Source organism: Paramacrobiotus metropolitanus, unplaced genomic scaffold (assembly GCF_019649055.1).
Source record: "Paramacrobiotus metropolitanus isolate TYO unplaced genomic scaffold, Prichtersi_v1.0 Parri_scaffold0000066, whole genome shotgun sequence".
In the NCBI taxonomy this organism is placed as follows: Eukaryota; Metazoa; Tardigrada; class Eutardigrada; order Parachela; family Macrobiotidae; genus Paramacrobiotus; species Paramacrobiotus metropolitanus.
The window spans coordinates 330,455-345,407 of NW_026570286.1; the positions used below are offsets into that span (position 1 = coordinate 330,455).

At 41.9% G+C, this 14,953-nt stretch overlaps 6 protein-coding genes across 8 annotated transcripts; 2 read left to right on the plus strand and 4 right to left on the minus strand.

Moving 5' to 3' along the window:
• Positions 1 to 343: 343 nt before the first annotated feature.
• On the minus strand, positions 344 to 2,662 carry LOC129594113 (elongation factor 1-delta-like). The gene is made up of 6 exons (XM_055490685.1): positions 2,508 to 2,662; positions 2,195 to 2,286; positions 1,915 to 2,105; positions 1,361 to 1,513; positions 911 to 950; positions 344 to 745 (listed from the first exon to the last, which is right to left on the minus strand). Exons 2-6 carry the CDS (start codon positions 2,265 to 2,267, stop codon positions 591 to 593), a joined length of 612 nt encoding a protein of 203 aa, XP_055346660.1. The 5' UTR covers positions 2,268 to 2,286; positions 2,508 to 2,662; the 3' UTR covers positions 344 to 590.
• A 488-nt stretch (positions 2,663 to 3,150) lies between these two features.
• LOC129594112 (transmembrane emp24 domain-containing protein 1-like) lies at positions 3,151 to 5,374 on the minus strand. The gene is made up of 6 exons (XM_055490684.1): positions 5,145 to 5,374; positions 4,759 to 4,940; positions 4,607 to 4,641; positions 3,616 to 4,033; positions 3,487 to 3,515; positions 3,151 to 3,342 (listed from the first exon to the last, which is right to left on the minus strand). The coding sequence occupies exons 2-6, from the start codon at positions 4,913 to 4,915 to the stop codon at positions 3,253 to 3,255; spliced, it is 729 nt and encodes a 242-aa protein (XP_055346659.1). The 5' UTR covers positions 4,916 to 4,940; positions 5,145 to 5,374; the 3' UTR covers positions 3,151 to 3,252.
• Positions 5,375 to 5,519: 145 nt separating this feature from the next.
• LOC129594097 (uncharacterized) lies at positions 5,520 to 9,120 on the plus strand. Of its 3 annotated transcripts, none has more exons than XM_055490665.1 (7): positions 5,520 to 6,027; positions 6,239 to 6,504; positions 6,852 to 6,991; positions 7,069 to 7,205; positions 7,363 to 7,473; positions 7,536 to 7,957; positions 8,352 to 9,120. In XM_055490665.1, exons 1-7 carry the CDS (start codon positions 5,716 to 5,718, stop codon positions 8,764 to 8,766), a joined length of 1,803 nt encoding a protein of 600 aa, XP_055346640.1. In that variant the 5' UTR covers positions 5,520 to 5,715; the 3' UTR covers positions 8,767 to 9,120. The 3 variants fall into 3 exon arrangements, with proteins under 3 accessions (XP_055346640.1, XP_055346639.1, XP_055346642.1); XM_055490664.1 differs by having other exon boundaries at positions 6,852 to 7,027; positions 7,090 to 7,205; positions 8,352 to 9,119; XM_055490667.1 differs by lacking the exon at positions 5,520 to 6,027 and having other exon boundaries at positions 6,370 to 6,506; positions 6,855 to 7,027; positions 7,090 to 7,205.
• On the minus strand, positions 8,755 to 10,371 carry LOC129594114 (uncharacterized). The gene is made up of 3 exons (XM_055490686.1): positions 10,130 to 10,371; positions 9,575 to 9,933; positions 8,755 to 9,233 (listed from the first exon to the last, which is right to left on the minus strand). Exons 2-3 carry the CDS (start codon positions 9,899 to 9,901, stop codon positions 9,030 to 9,032), a joined length of 531 nt encoding a protein of 176 aa, XP_055346661.1. The 5' UTR covers positions 9,902 to 9,933; positions 10,130 to 10,371; the 3' UTR covers positions 8,755 to 9,029.
• Positions 10,372 to 10,529: 158 nt separating this feature from the next.
• LOC129594101 (GTPase Era, mitochondrial-like) lies at positions 10,530 to 13,029 on the plus strand. Its single transcript, XM_055490670.1, has 5 exons — positions 10,530 to 11,041; positions 11,120 to 11,247; positions 11,666 to 12,298; positions 12,358 to 12,588; positions 12,731 to 13,029. Exons 1-5 carry the CDS (start codon positions 10,675 to 10,677, stop codon positions 12,890 to 12,892), a joined length of 1,521 nt encoding a protein of 506 aa, XP_055346645.1. The 5' UTR covers positions 10,530 to 10,674; the 3' UTR covers positions 12,893 to 13,029.
• Positions 13,030 to 13,298: 269 nt separating this feature from the next.
• LOC129594145 (uncharacterized) lies at positions 13,299 to 14,450 on the minus strand. Its single transcript, XM_055490729.1, has one exon. It carries the CDS (start codon positions 14,448 to 14,450, stop codon positions 13,299 to 13,301), a length of 1,152 nt encoding a protein of 383 aa, XP_055346704.1.
• Between the last annotated feature and the right edge of the window lie 503 nt (positions 14,451 to 14,953).

A 14,953-nucleotide genomic window follows, 5' to 3' on the forward strand; every position in this document is an offset into this window, starting at 1 on the left:
AGGTACAAAAAAATTGCGCGAACGCGTGGCGAGCCGAGCTCCATTCCATCGGTATCGTAACGCAATATGGAGCTGTTCATTTCCATACGAGTACCTTTCGCCTTCTTTTGAAGAGAAAATTTATTTTGACAGATTTTGGTGCAAATCTCTATCCCAAAATCTGCTAATGTTTTTTCCGATTGTTGATATAACAGTCAACTTGATAATTTTACTGTAATTTCACAAATCTAATAATATGCACAGAACTTTATACGTCGCACAAAGTCAAATAACTTTGGTTTACTACCTGCCACCTGGGCCGATTTCCCTAAACCATAAACTTCAAATTCCCGTACGACCGAGACCGAATTATAGAATTTTTATGCTGTGGAAATTGCAATCAAACCATCTAAACGCAAAACAGTACTGTACTCTCAGGTCAGGAAGTCAAAGTAAAACTACTTATTATCGTAGACAACTGCAAAACACGGAACAACGCATAAAAACGCATAGAAAAAGTCGAATGATGTTACAGCATTGCATTCAGCCCATGTCGACACGGAAGCGGGCTTTTAGCTGATTAAGTCGAATTAACATAAAACAGTAACCGTTTAAATCTTGTTGAAGGCGACAATATCAACGGACTGGACAAGATCTTCAAAACCGGTAATCTGTTCTTCCAAATAATCCGTACCAACTTTGTCATCTTCCACAACACAGGTAATCTGCAGTTTCTTAATTCCATAGGCAACTTCCACAAATTTGGCTGAAAAAATAAGAAAAATGCTTTGATTTCTAATGGAAGAAAACAGTCAAAAAACATTGTAAAATTCAAACGTCATGGACGAAACGTATGGACGAAACGAATATCAGCTTGCAGAAAGTAAGTATATTCGGTAACAAAATTATTAATGATCCTGTTTTTACTTACATGTTCCCCAAATCAAACCATCAGTCTGAATGCTTCGAACCTAAAAAAGGAGAATGCACAATAACGTAAGCTGCAGACTATAGTTATCGTTTAAAAAATTTTTAAGCATTAGTAACTCATTACTTTCTAACAACCATTAATGCGAGGAAAAAAGTGAGGAAAAGCGAATCTAACATCGTCTGTTTGCGTTGAAACTGTGAACAGACGCACAGCGCGCCTGCGCAGAGTATTTACTCGTTAGTAGTTACTAGTCACTATCATAGACACTACCCAGTAATCACTACACTGAAGACAGTAAAAAACTTGATCCCTATGTACCGTAAATCTGCGTATGTAGCAGAATCAAAAAAATCAAAAGTGCACTATCTTTGTTGTATTATTTGAATTGTATGGAACATCGGTGAGAACGGCGAACGCCAATAAATGCGACAAGTGTAGCACAGTAAGTACCTTAGTTTCCATTTCCTTAACATCGGTTTCATCGTCCCAAGGCTTAACATCCAGAATGATCATAGATTTGGCGATCAAAGCGGGCTTCTTGGCTTTTTTCGCTTCGTATGCCGCTAGTCGCTCCTCGCGACGCTTCACAGCTTCCGGATCCTCCTATTGAACAAATTTAATATTCATATCATCCAAACGGAAGTTAACAGAACAAACATCCAAGTCCCACAAAAAATAAAAAATATCTCAATAATAATAAATAACTGAATACACGAAGCCGTCGAAGCATTTACAGTTTTACTGTCACAGTCACAGTATCCGAAAATCACAAGTCAGTACTGCCTACTGCGTAAAATCCGAAAATTTTCTGCTGATCAAGGCATCAATCAGATCTGCATCTTCCAGTGCGCAGAATTACACAATAACGATACAAGCAAAACTTCCAAATATTAATATTTAATTTTATAAATTTTTGGTACGGACACAACTTTACAAGGAAATGCGGAACATAATAACACCTATCTGACTGCCAAGTTGCCAACTATCAGTATGATGTGCCATACCTCCTCTTCGTCAGAGCCAAACAGATCAATGTCCTCGTCGTCTTTCTTTTCCGCTGTCTCCTTCTTGACGGCATCACCGGCGGCCTTGTGGGCCGGTGCGGAACTCTGGCAGGTTCCCGAGGCAGGAGCGAGCGACAGGCTGTTCAGTTTGGCTTCTATCTTGCCCAATGCGGAAACGAATTCCTTTGACACTGGAAATACCGGGAATTCGTCATGAGTGTTACAGGGAGAAGCAGCGGAAAGCATAAAATGTAGTGCAGCTTAATCACACGCTACTTACGCTTTTGCACTTCTTGTCGCAGGCTCTTCACTTCAGCGTCCAAGGTAGTCAGTTTATCCATAGCAGCCGGCATGATTGCGATGAAACGGGACCTGCTCAAGTTTTGATAATCAGTGAAGAAAGTAAAGTATTTTCAGCGATGAGAGATATTCTCCAAATAACTTCCACTGAAGCGAACTAAGTCTAACTGATTCAAAGAAACCCACAATTCATGAACGAACCACGAGTCCAGTTTCAATAAACTACTCAGTTACTACTGTAACTCGCTCCAATTTTATTGCTAACCAGTGCCGACTACAGATAATATACTTACTGGAAATTAACGAGAAAATAATTTTTCTAACAAAACGGACGTGATCTGAAGAGATCCAACAAAGCAGGAGGAATCCAAAAGCTACGCTGGTGGTCGTTCTTAAAAAAACGAAATATGAACTGAAGGCAAGGCCTGCTATTAGTATTCGGCTACATATTGCAAAACGCCACATCGGCATACAGGTGCTGTACATGGATATCTGTGCCGTGCGCCACGTTTTTGTATGTCCCAGTCCCACCGCAAATTTAATAATGTAAATCTGCAACCGGAAAAAGGATGCCGGCTATGAATGTGGTATAAGCAAGCGGTAGCATTTCTTTCACTGCCACTTCGGTTTGGTACAATACGCATGAAAAAATTTAAAACAGACAAATTTCTACAAGCATACGTAATTTAACCATGAGGCAAAAATTGCCTGGGATCGTAACCATTACCATGAACGCAGAATGGGACTTATTTCAGACTTGAGCAGTGTCCTTATTTATGCTTCGAAGTTCGAACATAAGTTCGAATACAGACGTACCCAAACTATATATGAAAATCAACAATCTGCAAGTACTTCCTAAGCTACTACCAGTAGTTACTATGCATAATTAAGTTATGTAAGTACTCACAAAAGTAATCAGTTTGATAGAAAACCAGCCTTTGGAAAATGTTTGATTGTCCAACGCAACCAGGAATAGCTTCAGAAAGAAAACAAAAAATTTAAAAAAACGCCGCCAGGAATGACATTTCCAGATTTCGATCAGGTGTAAGTTCTTGACTGCGAACTGCTTCCCCGAAGTACACGTCCAATCTTGCTGCGTTCCTCGAAAAGGCTTCTTACCATAACCACCTATAAAATCCAATAATTTCAAAAGGCTGTTTCGCTACTAACAAGTTAAAGTACTTTGAACTGCGTGCAAACAAAAGAAAACGATTATCATCCAAAAAAGCAAGCGACAAATTTTAGGTACGTCAACTCTCCGCAGAACATTACCTGGACAACGCCGACCAGAATCATCACAACTACAAAGAAGACAACTTAAGCACTTCGTGATTATTATTTACAATGAAAAAATCTAAAGGAAAACATTTTTACGTTACTTCTGCGCCCAGTGTCTTATACCTGTTTGACATCCGGAATAAAAGTTAACTCTTTCGAAATTCGATTCCAGAACCATCCTATCCACGGCCTCCAAATGCTTTACCGTCCCTTGTGTCTTCACCACCTTTTCCAAATTGAGATGCACTCGCCCCAGGCCTTGTTGCAGATCCTCCATCTTGACGCCCATCGTATCCACTTGACCCTGACCCAACTCGTGAAACTGCGCTACATGTGTCTCTTGCTTGTCTTCGAATACTTCGAAAAATACTAGTTTGTGTTGAAACATGGAAAAGGAGTTATCAAAGCAAATCTGGTATTCGCCGGGCGCTCGACCATCTAAGCGGTGAAGATTGTCGCTCTTCCGCTGCTCCTGGACAATCATGGCGCCATTCGGATCGCGAATGGCAAAATTAATATCCAATTCTCCACCGCTAATCACCTGCAAGATAATACAATACTTAGCTAAGACGAGAATCAATACTTCTACAGCAGCTCCTGATGTAGTTTTAAATTTCAGAAACAAAGTCGAAGACAAACAGAGAAAGTGGTGGATAGCGGTCAAGCAGAAACAATCCCACTCAAAGAATCAAATTAAATACTTCTTTTACACTACTGTACAAAAAACAAGAATGCAAATCGTATATCTAGAGATTTCATAAAACAAATACAACTGATATTGTAGCGCAAATTAGTAAAGTGCATCAAAACTTCACAGAAGCAATATTTCAAAAATATTAATTTACAATTAACGTATTTAGTTTTCTACAAGCCACAAAGCGTTCGACATACTACCCAGATTCATACCATCCACCATAATTAATATTGATTTAAAACCTTAAATACTTACGTACTTAAAATTAATACGTACTGTACTAAATTTACTGTAAGCTTAGCAACACGCCCGGATTAAGAGCACTGTAATTACAAGTACAGTATGTACAATACTCTACTCTATAAGAAACCGAAAGGATATTAAACGTCCACGAAACCACTACTAACCATAAACACCCACCTGATACTCCACTTCGAAAGGAGAATTTGCAGCCGCTGAAACGAAAAAAATCAATATCATCGATGCTGTAAAGTGTCTTGCAAAATAATTGCATCTTCACTAACCATGTGCTAAACAGTAAACCGGTCACGCGTAGAGTCTTAGACACCTACCTACGTGATAGAAACATTCTATCTTCCCAGCTGGAATCTGCACGGTCAGTGTAGCGATGCTTTGTCCAACAAGCCCCCTCCAATCCAACACAATGATGAAGAACGATAAAACAAGACTCAAGGCTGATACACCGCTCCGTAACGATAATTTCTCCATCACTTTCTTTGAGCTTCAGACTCGGCTGTAAAAGTATACAATGGGAGCTAAAAAACCAGAGTTACCAGAGCACAGAAAATCGGAAAAGACGCGTATACGATTCTGCGGGCCCTGGAGTTACTACGTACGTCGGTATCCACAAATTGCAACCAAGGGGCCGAGAAAGAGACACTAGTCTATGAAATTTTTTGTGCGTAGTTAGCGTAGCTGCGTAGAGCATGCACAGTACCTGTTAATATCACAGAGGAGCGGCAAAGGGTTTGCGGATTGTTAGAGCATCAAGCGCAAAACGAAGTCGTATCAAAACAAAAATCAAGAAATGGAAGAAACGTTTTCGTTGGAGTATTTGAAATATTTTGGTTTCTAGCAGCATAAAAGCATGGAAAACTGAAAATAAATTTGCTATGTGCGCTCGGAGATTTGCTGCTTTGGCAAAAAGCAAACAGCAAAAGTGCAAAACTGCGAAAGTGCGTCACTGCGAAGTTGCGAACGTTTCCGGTTTCCTGACAATAGACACCAGCCTCTGGGTCGCAGTCACTAACATTATTGCTTTTCCACATTTCCAGTTTCCATTTCCACTTTTGGCAGAAGAACAGTATTAGGACATGTAAGTAATCCTGTTTTGATTTTCTGTTGATTTCCCATTGTTGTTTCGTATCTTATTGAGTTTATTATTGTATTCTTAACAATGTAGTAAAAATTAAGTAAATGTTAAAGTCTGCGAGTTGATGACCGCAGCGACTAGCGAGAGATAAGAGTTTTATCTGGATGGTTGCGCGTTTGCCGCTGGGATCGATGAAATGGCCGCGTACGCGAAAGGAGACTTGGTTTTTCGGAGTAGACCCTTTGTTTACACGCTGAAGCCTGAGCTGCTGGACTGTCTTTGTTATCGTTGTCTGAAGCCACTTCCATCAATTCGAGGCAACATAAATGAACAGGATAAGGAGAATCATGCTATCCTTGAAGGTGAACCGGACAGATGGCCGGTTGTCGCAAACAGTAAACGCGCGCACGAGAATACCGAATCAGCTGATGAACACCTTTGCGAAGCCAACCGCGACGTTCCCTGTCCGCACTGCCACATTCCTTTGTACTGTTCCCCGGAATGCCGAGTAAGTTGTTGTCTACAAGGTCATGCAAAAGAAAATATCCCGAAGAATTGTGCGAATGTTCAAGAATAACGTCTCCAGATACTTCGCAATATAAAATTAAAAACAAGTGAAATTTCTGTTAAAAAAATTTTATCGATTGGTGTTGCGCTATATCAGCCGTTCCCTTCTAATGAAGTACAAGATCACATGGATTATTTTAAACTGTTTTTAGGAATTGGATTGGTTTGGCGAAACTCCGACAGCGACGGATGCTGAAAAGACTGAAGAACCACTTGTTGCACGAACAGGTCGCCATCGTTTGGAATGCTCATACTTGCGGCGCTTACGCAATCGCGAGGAGGCGCGGAAGGCAGCCTGTGACTTCTTTCTCATGTTGGGAGTGGTTCTGAAATTACGAAGTGGGCAGAATACCGATGTGGATGGCGATTGTGATCCCATGCCGGAAAAGCGACGGGTTTTCTCGTCGTTGCTCACACACAGTTAAGTCAGCCAAATTTAAGACTATTAGCGGTGCGTTGGCCCCGCTGTTCCAAAAAATGTGTAAGTTGTATCAGAAATGGCTATTAGAAATCCGTCTTTGACTTTTGTCAAAATCAACTTCTTTTGCTGCGCTCTTTAATATACTTTTTTGACCTTTGTCAAAAATTTGGTGCTGACGAATTGTTAATGTTTATTGCATTTACCACGTCGGTTAATTTCAACAGTTCTTCTGTACATTAATTAAATGAAATGCGTGAAATACATAGTTGGCGGATACGTGTTGGTTTCGTAATTTACATTTTCCTACCTTGTACGTATGCAAAATGAACGTGGTTTTCGTTGTGCAGTGGGAAGATGGATGAAGATCGACTGGAGTGTTTGAAGCGAATTACGAAGCTCTTCGTCGACATCTTTCCACCGGAAGATCTCCCCAGCGACGCAGAATTGCTGGAGATCTTTGGCGCTCTGCAGATCAATTGCTTCGGTATTCGGGATGGTGCATTTACGGGGATTGGGGAAGGTTGGTCGGTGTCTGGTTTTATTTATACGCTGTGTTTGTAGACATTGATGGGCTTGGACTAGGGCTCTACTTGCAACCTTCCATCATTGACCACAGTTGCCAAAGGAATGCCGTATTCTATTTCGATGGGACAACCATTTATATTCAAGCTTTGGAAGACATTCCCGATATTTCTCAAGTAAGGCTCATCGGTACTTTGAAGTATTCCTGGTGTGACCATTTAGTTATGTACTTATAATTTTTTTTCGCTTTCCAGTTTGTGCTATTTTTAAAAACTCGCATATTATACTTTACTGTGTTTGACACAGGAATTTGTATCCCCGTATTTCTTTTAGGTCAGAATTTCGTATACAGAGCTGTTTGCTCCGATTTCCGCGCGACAGTCCCGCTTCAAGAATGGATATCATTTTCGGTGCCAGTGTCAGTTGTGTTCCAATACCAAACAGGTGAACATCCCAACTTTGTGCTATAGTTATTGCTTTTCCATATCAAGTAAAGTACTTTGCAGAATGCTGAACTGTATCCAGTTATGTGCAACATAAACGATTGTACGGCTTCCATTCCATTAGACGATCGGCTGAAGGAACCGTGCCCCCATTGCAGACAGGTAATGTCGGAGGAAGAAGCCGACGATCGGCTGACGTCGGTCCAGCGGATGATTCGCCGCTACTTGGAAGGGCTCGAAGAAATAGACGAACGAATGGAGTTGTTTGGCCGTAGTGCACTAAATCCGGCGGATATTCAATGGTCAGTGGAAGATAATTTGCAAGACTGTCGTGTCATCATTCGGAAATGCGAGAAAGAACTGCACACACGGAATATGCTGCTGGGAATGGCTTATGACCGTGAGGGAAGACTATTACTCAATAGAAAACCAAGAAATTATGAGGATGCATTTCATGCTTTGAAGCGAAGCATTCCAGCATTACGGTAAGCATCGCTGTGCCTGCTGAATTTAACTGAAGTACTAGAGTAGTACCGTATACGGACGTGAATTGTGAAAAATTTCTTCGTCAGTACTTGTATTGTATCACTGGAACTGTAGCCTGTAGGTGTGCGCGAGATATTTAACATACGGTACCGTATTACTTTATGGTTGATTTTTGTTAGGTTTTCAGGATTTTAGTAAGAACCATGTGTTTTGCTCTTTTAATAAAATTAATTTGTTTATTGATCGGATAAACGCTATTCTTTCATTTGCTTGTCTTAATATGACTGTGTAGTGCTGACCGCCACTGTTATTTTTATATCCTATGTTACTTCCAGTGGCGTATTTCTCGAATCTCGAATATACTCGTACTTACTATTTGTTGCATTTCAACAGGAATTATTTTGGTGAAAAGCGCAGCGATCCCAGAGTGGCGGTGCAGTTGATGCTGGTGGGGATGTTGGCATTCCTTCTGGGAAGTAAATGGAAAACCGATTGCATCCTGTTTTTGGACGAAGCCAGGCATATGCTGCTGGAATGCGACGGCAGTGGAGAAATCGGAAAAAAGAGCCTCCTGGCCGAGGTGTGTAGCCTACTATTGAAAACTGCAGAATCTGATGGGATCAGCGATGATACGAGTGAACCTGCTAAAGAAATCCGGAATTTTAAAGTCTTGCATGTTAGTAAAATGCTTAAAAACTGGTCGGCTTGTACGGGTGATGCAGATGAGGTGAAGTTGTTTACCGAGAGAATGGTATTAGTGATGGGTGACTTGGAGCAGATTGCGCATCCGAGGTGGTTTTTGTTGTGATCTGTCCAGTTTAATAGTCCGGTTAGAAACTTGATAATATTTCTGACTGCTGTGTACTCAGTCGCATATATTTCAGTAACACGAAACAAGTTAACACAGTTCAAAAGTGCCACCTGCTACTGGGTAAAGAAGCACATTTCCTTTCAGCCGTAAAATCTGAACACGTTGCGCCGATTCTACTTTTAGTAATTACAAGTTCTTCAGCGTTTTATACATGGTATCCAGTCCCACAGAAATTCCACGCACAGAAAGCCCAAAACTAATTATATAAGAGTAGCCAGTTTAAACTTCTTTGGCAGAGGATTGGGAATAATGTGGATATGCTTCTTAAAAATCAAATGTCCTTTCCGTCCGGCATACTTTTGTTGCACCATCTCGTTGTTCCAATCGGGATCAATTATTTCACTGGTTATCATCATACGACCTCCTTCCTTCGCTCGCAATGTCCCATCCCATTCGACATCCACCTGCAATACAAACAGTCTCAGTGTCACTCACAAAAAATTTTTTTGCTTTATCCGCACACGGATATCAAAGGTTTCCGATTCGTAAATTTGCACTGCAACAAATTTAACAGAATAAGCCAATTTTAGAAATAAATTATGCAACAATGCCCAGTTTTACTATCAAATATTAAAAAACAATCAACTGATTTACAATTTGTGGTTTAAAAACTGCGTAATGGAAGCCACAACCGTACAACAAATTGATCAGACGTCAGTAAAAGCAGCTGCATTAAACTGAAAACAATTAACAGTAAATGCAACCAAAATACGGAGGATGTTTGCTGAAGTCTTCTCTCGCTTACATATTGTCCCGGATGGTACATGAGATCGTATTGGCGGCACAACAGCTGCCCAGGCACCACCATGTCCCCGTCGAAGGCATGCAGTCCACGGTCAAAAATACCCCAAACACGCCATTTTCGTTTTTTGTCGATTCTCACTTCCGTCTGCGCTAAGGCTGTCACTAACTGTGTATTAACATCTGCTGTTCGGGTTTTCAAGCTTGGCCGCACGGTACTATCACGCTTCTTCGTGAAGCATCGGTGCGGCACGATCACTTGGCAGGCAATTACATTGGGGTCCAAAGTACGCCGTAGATGCTGACATAAATTCACCGATAGCCTGTTCATTTTCCAGATCAGGCTCCTATCGTGGAAAACAACTGAAAGACCAGAAAAGGGAACATCAATTCGAGTACTACAGCACGTTGCACAAAGAAAGCCAACAGCAACGAACACTCCAAACCCGTTAGTTAGGCGCGAGAATGCAAAGAACACAATTTTTTTCGTTAAATCTTCAAGGTCTTAAGCTTTCATGATTTACGTCTTACACTTCCCAGTTTGCTTTTACGGCTTTACCTTTCGGGTTCTGGATGTTAGCAGTTCGAGGTACAAACAAAATCACAAACGATAAACTGCAGCCAATCGCCCACGGTAATCAGCTGTGCTTCGCTTACAATCGAGGAATATCTCCCGTTACTAGAACAGTAGTTTAAAAATCACGAAAATGGCACAAAAAACATTTTTTGCAACTTCTAAACAATCTAAGGAAAATAAAATCGTTTTACTTTTTACTTTTAACTTCCCAAATAGTCGCAAAATTAAACCTTATCTAGGATTAGGCTTATCATCCGCGTATGGTAAGAACCTTATGGCTCAGAGTTTTTAACGTAACAAAATAACGGTGCGGGCGCCGCTGCGACCAAATTTATACGTTTACAGTACATGAAATGGCAGACCGAAAACTCTTTGACAAATTTCCAAGTTTAGTTTGTATTCTGTTTGTTTGCGAATTTTAACACAATTTTATTGTTTTTTAGACTTTTATTAGTAGTGGGACGATCGTGTTTTTCGATTATGTGGGGATTCTCAGCTCGGAGCGCAAACTAATATAATTTATAAAAATGTCCATAAGATCTGGTCTATCCAGACTGCTAAGCGTTCGGCACCGACTGCGCGAATTCTATTGCAGTACCAACACCTTCGAACCGTATTTGAATTTATCCATGCGCTTTCCTCTGACCTGTGGTGTCTGTCGCAGTTACAGCCAGAACGCTTACCAGAATCAGGACGATGTTGATTTTATTGCGGAAGAGCTGGAATTCGACAGCACGGACCTCGCCGTCCCTAACGCTGCTCCATCTCCTGCTCGCACTGAGCAGTTCTCTTCTGCAGTCAGGTCTGAACATGGCAAGTTCTCTACCGCGGTCAGCACGGAACACGTCCCTTCTCCCTCCGCGATGTGGGATCGTCGGGTTCCCCTGTCTGTGGGTATGCCTTTGCAAACCACGCATTTTTCGCTCAAACTGCAGTCTGCAGCCAGCGATAACGAGAATTTATTTTCTGCAGACGAATACAAATCTCTTACGCTGCGACCAACGGAGCAGGTTGTAAATCCGCGATATCTGAGAGTATCCATAATCGGCTCCCCCAACGCTGGCAAATCTACTTTAACTAATCAGATTCTTGGCTGGAGGGTGAGTGTATATTGCGCGGTAATTTTCTGTGTTATTTTGTTGTCAGTTATGAGAAGCAAACACTAAATTTGTTACTTTGTTGCAGTCTCGGCTTGTTCGGTGCATTCAGACCAATCTCTTTTCCTCCTTGTTTTACAAGATTTTATTTTCAAATTCAATAGTATTTTCAGTATCAGTATGATAACCGGCCATAACAGAAAATTATTGTTGTAAATGTATTAGAAATTTTTTTAAAAAATAATTTTTAAAAATTAAAATTTAATTTAGAAAATTGAGAATTTAGAAAATTTAGAATAGAAATTTTCAGTTTAAAAAATTTTTCCTAGCCAAGCGAAGACAGGAAAAATTCTCCATGATGTTTTTCGTTTTCAAATGACGAAATCTTTAAATACTGTACAAGTACTCCTTTTTTGTATAGGTGAGTTCTGTTTCGGCCAAAGTCCATACAACCCGCCGCAACACATTAGCCATCATGACGGAGGAAAACGTCCAGCTCGTCCTCGTCGACACACCCGGCATCGTCAATCCGAAGCACGCTAAGAAGCACCACTTAGAGCGCTCCTTAGTGACGGATCCCGGCGCCAGCTTACTGGCGGTGGATGTGGTGGCCGTGATCGTCGACGCGTCCCAACCGTATTCCGAGCGCACCTTGGATCCCCTCATCCTCCACATGTTGTACTCCAATCCCTACCTGGAGTGTATCCTCATCCTGAATAAAGTCGACCGAATAAAGAAAAAGTCTAAGCTGCTGGAAATGGCCAACGTGTTGACGTGTGGCGTGGTGGATTCAGTCAAAGTGCAGCGGCATGAACCGGTGGAGTCGTATTTGTCACGGGCGCAGAAAGGGCAGCTGAAATTGGAGCGTGCCACGGGATTGCGCCCGGCCGCCGCCGATCCGGAAGCCACGTTCTGGGATGATGTGGAGGCGTTCGGCAAGATGGAGTGGTTTGAGGATAAACGGCGATTTGTCGAGGAACGGTGTGGCTGGCCGAAATTCAAGGAGGTGTTCATGATATCCGCGCTGGATGGAGATGGTATTGAAGAATTAAAGGTATAAAAAGTGTGCTGTTACTGGTTAACAGTGCCGATCGACGGATATTATTTTTGTAGAGTTATCTGATGAAGACCGCGCATGCAGCGGAGTGGCGATTCAATCCGGAGCTTGTGTCGAACCAGTCGCCGAGAGAAATTGTTCTTATGGCGGTCAGAGAGAAGCTGCTGGAGCATTTGCGCTTCCAGCTCCCGTACCAGGTGGAACTGTTTTTGAAGGAATGGCAGGTGGATGATAGGGGCACATTACGACTTTCTGTGCAAGTGAAGTGCCCGAAAAAGTCCGATATGGTGAGTTTGGTGATCACCGATATGGTGATCACCTGGTAAAACTGTTTAAGTTTTGCTCATATCAATTAGCATTACAGTTCAGCGTAGCTTTGTCAGATGAAATAATGAACTCGTAGCATTTTTAAATTCTTCTGTTTTACAGAAATATGTGGTTGGAGAAAATGGTCGACGTATTCGCGAAATCGCATACGAAGCCGGTCAAGAAATGATGAACACTTTTCGATGTGAGGTGTTGTTAAGATTGATAGTAACCTTTGATTTGTTTGATTGTTCTTATGAATTCTTCGTGGCAGAGCAGTTGTGACAAAATATTTATGTGAGAATGCACAGGCAGTGCATTAGTTTCGGTTTTGGGGAGTTGTTTGGCACTTTCGTTTTAAAAACGTAAGGTACGTAGATGACACGAGTATGATTGTTATAAATTAAAGTTTTAACGAAATGGAAATCGTGACATGGATTAATACAGTGTTAACGTTGTATTTTGCACAATGACATCGCATTTTATGTGTTTCGGAAATACTAATTTTGGCACCTGCATTTATGAGAAGTTGCATAAGTAATATCATTCTGTTAGACTGCGGCACAAAATAGAATAGACACAAAATCGATAGAACACACAGCGCACGGAACAAATGTACTTATGCATAAAGCGCGTAAACATTCGTTTGTTTCAGTGAAAACAAAGCTCAGCCACTTGAGATTTGCTCAGTTCAACCAACATCCTCTTTTATCTGCGGAAGTATCAGTTTCAGTGTATTGCCTAATCCGTCGTTGTTTAGTTTATTCAACAGCGCAACAAACTGACCCTTGGTCAACTCCAGCCCGCGTAACGCTGACTTGACTTCGGGACTCAAATTGCTCTGCATCAAAGAATCCGTCAGCAAGGTGAACACACTGTTCCGCTCATTCCCGTCATTCCAGTAAAGACTCTGTGAAACCGGGAACAAATTTCCAATAAAATGACCTTGTAAAGGAATGCAGATAGCTGGTCCGGTCAGCTTGGGCATATTGGCGGTTGGCCTTGGATAGTGCGGAATGGGCGTCACCCCGACATCCAGTATTCGCTCTTCGGGTGCTGTTGCCGAGCCGTAGAACATCGCGAACGGGTCCAGAGTGGAAGTGGAGACCGTCGAGGTTGTGGTTTCTTGGGTTACTGGTGTCGTGGTTGTTGTTGCCTGTGTTGAAGACGTTGTTGATTGCAGCGTTGTGGGTGTTGATTCCGGCGTTGAAGATATTGTTGAAAGAAGCGTTGTCGACGTTGATGTTGATTCCGGCGTCGTAGTTGTGGTGGGTGTGGTCGCTTCGGTTGCTGTTGAGGTGGTGGAAGTGGATGTCGTCGACTGGGATGTAGACGTAGATGTCGTGGTAGATGTCGTAGTAACCGTACTTTCCGTAGGCAGCGTAAAACCCGGCGGGCAGTTCGGGTTACATTCGGGCGGAAGATTAAGAAAGATGTTGTATTCTGTAGTGCTTTCCAGTGTTGTTGTATAAGCCGACGTTGATGTTGTCGCTGCTGTCGTCGGCGTTGAAGTTACCGCTGTCTCCACTGGTTGACCAACAACTATACCGGAATCGCCGGGTGCTTGTGGTATTTCATCCATGAAGACTAAACGGTCTCGTTCATGGCTGACAGTCGAATCACTGCTGTTCTCACTGATATTGGTCATGTTATATCCGGTTGTGACACTGGCCATCTCATATGCGGCAGAAGCTGTCGGTGACCTTTCGGTCGACGATAGTAGCGCAATTAGCGCTTCCGTCGTTAGATCAATATTCAGACGCAGTTTAACGCGATTGTTATCCAGTTGCAGTGATAACGGCGGGATTGGTTTGTCAATGGGAAAGGAGGCGTTAATGCCCATATCTGTGATATGGACATTCGATTTGCGGAGGCTTTTCGCTTTCCTGTCAAGCACGGTCCGGATAGGTTCGTCGTCAAGACTTATTGTCTTGTCAGTAATGTTCTAGCAAAAACAAACACTTCACAATATCATCACTGAAGACGTCGTAAATTTATAAAAATAGTAAGGAGATCCATCAAGTCGCAAACCTGATTCTCAAGAATAGATGATGTTTGGTTGAGGATCTCCGTACGCGGATGAATATTCCCACAAAGCCCGGAAATAGCTATACAGAGTACGATTATTCCTATCACGTAAATCAACCTAACGCAAGATCTGCTTTTCTGGAAAAACGTTTTTAGAAACGTCAGTATATTGCTGATGACATTATATGACATTTTGGGTCTAGTTAGCACTATTCGCAAACATATAAGGCGTGCGAAATTCGGTACTAACGTAACGTTTCGTACTAATTAAACGATATTAAATTGACGCATTAGGGTATGTTGTAATAATGTCTGACG

Bases quoted from the DNA above. Each gene is read 5' to 3' on its own strand.
- LOC129594101 (XM_055490670.1), top strand. From the start codon at position 10,675: ATGTCCATAAGATCTGGTCTATCCAGACTGCTAAGCGTTCGGCACCGA. The intron at 11,042-11,119 runs GTATGCCTTTGC...TATTTTCTGCAG, and splicing joins TCGGGTTCCCCTGTCTGTGG to ACGAATACAAATCTCTTACG. The intron at 12,299-12,357 runs GTATAAAAAGTG...TTATTTTTGTAG, and splicing joins ATGGTATTGAAGAATTAAAG to AGTTATCTGATGAAGACCGC.
- LOC129594112 (XM_055490684.1), bottom strand. From the start codon at position 4,915: ATGGAGAAATTATCGTTACGGAGCGGTGTATCAGCCTTGAGTCTTGTT. The intron at 4,642-4,758 runs GTAGGTGTCTAA...TTTTCGTTTCAG, and splicing joins AGAATGTTTCTATCACGTAG to CGGCTGCAAATTCTCCTTTC. The intron at 3,516-3,615 runs GTATAAGACACT...TCTTCTTTGTAG, and splicing joins TTATTCCGGATGTCAAACAG to TTGTGATGATTCTGGTCGGC.
- LOC129594114 (XM_055490686.1), bottom strand. From the start codon at position 9,901: ATGAACAGGCTATCGGTGAATTTATGTCAGCATCTACGGCGTACTTTG. The intron at 9,234-9,574 runs GTAAGCGAGAGA...TTTGTATTGCAG, and splicing joins TGTACCATCCGGGACAATAT to GTGGATGTCGAATGGGATGG.
- LOC129594113 (XM_055490685.1), bottom strand. From the start codon at position 2,267: ATGCCGGCTGCTATGGATAAACTGACTACCTTGGACGCTGAAGTGAAG. The intron at 2,106-2,194 runs GTAAGTAGCGTG...CGGTATTTCCAG, and splicing joins GCGACAAGAAGTGCAAAAGC to TGTCAAAGGAATTCGTTTCC. The intron at 951-1,360 runs GTACTTACTGTG...CTCCTTTTTTAG, and splicing joins TTAAGGAAATGGAAACTAAG to GTTCGAAGCATTCAGACTGA.
- LOC129594145 (XM_055490729.1), bottom strand. From the start codon at position 14,450: ATGGGCATTAACGCCTCCTTTCCCATTGACAAACCAATCCCGCCGTTA.
- LOC129594097 (XM_055490664.1), top strand. From the start codon at position 5,716: ATGGCCGCGTACGCGAAAGGAGACTTGGTTTTTCGGAGTAGACCCTTT. The intron at 6,028-6,238 runs GTAAGTTGTTGT...AACTGTTTTTAG, and splicing joins ACTGTTCCCCGGAATGCCGA to GAATTGGATTGGTTTGGCGA. The intron at 7,206-7,362 runs GTAAGGCTCATC...TATTTCTTTTAG, and splicing joins ACATTCCCGATATTTCTCAA to GTCAGAATTTCGTATACAGA.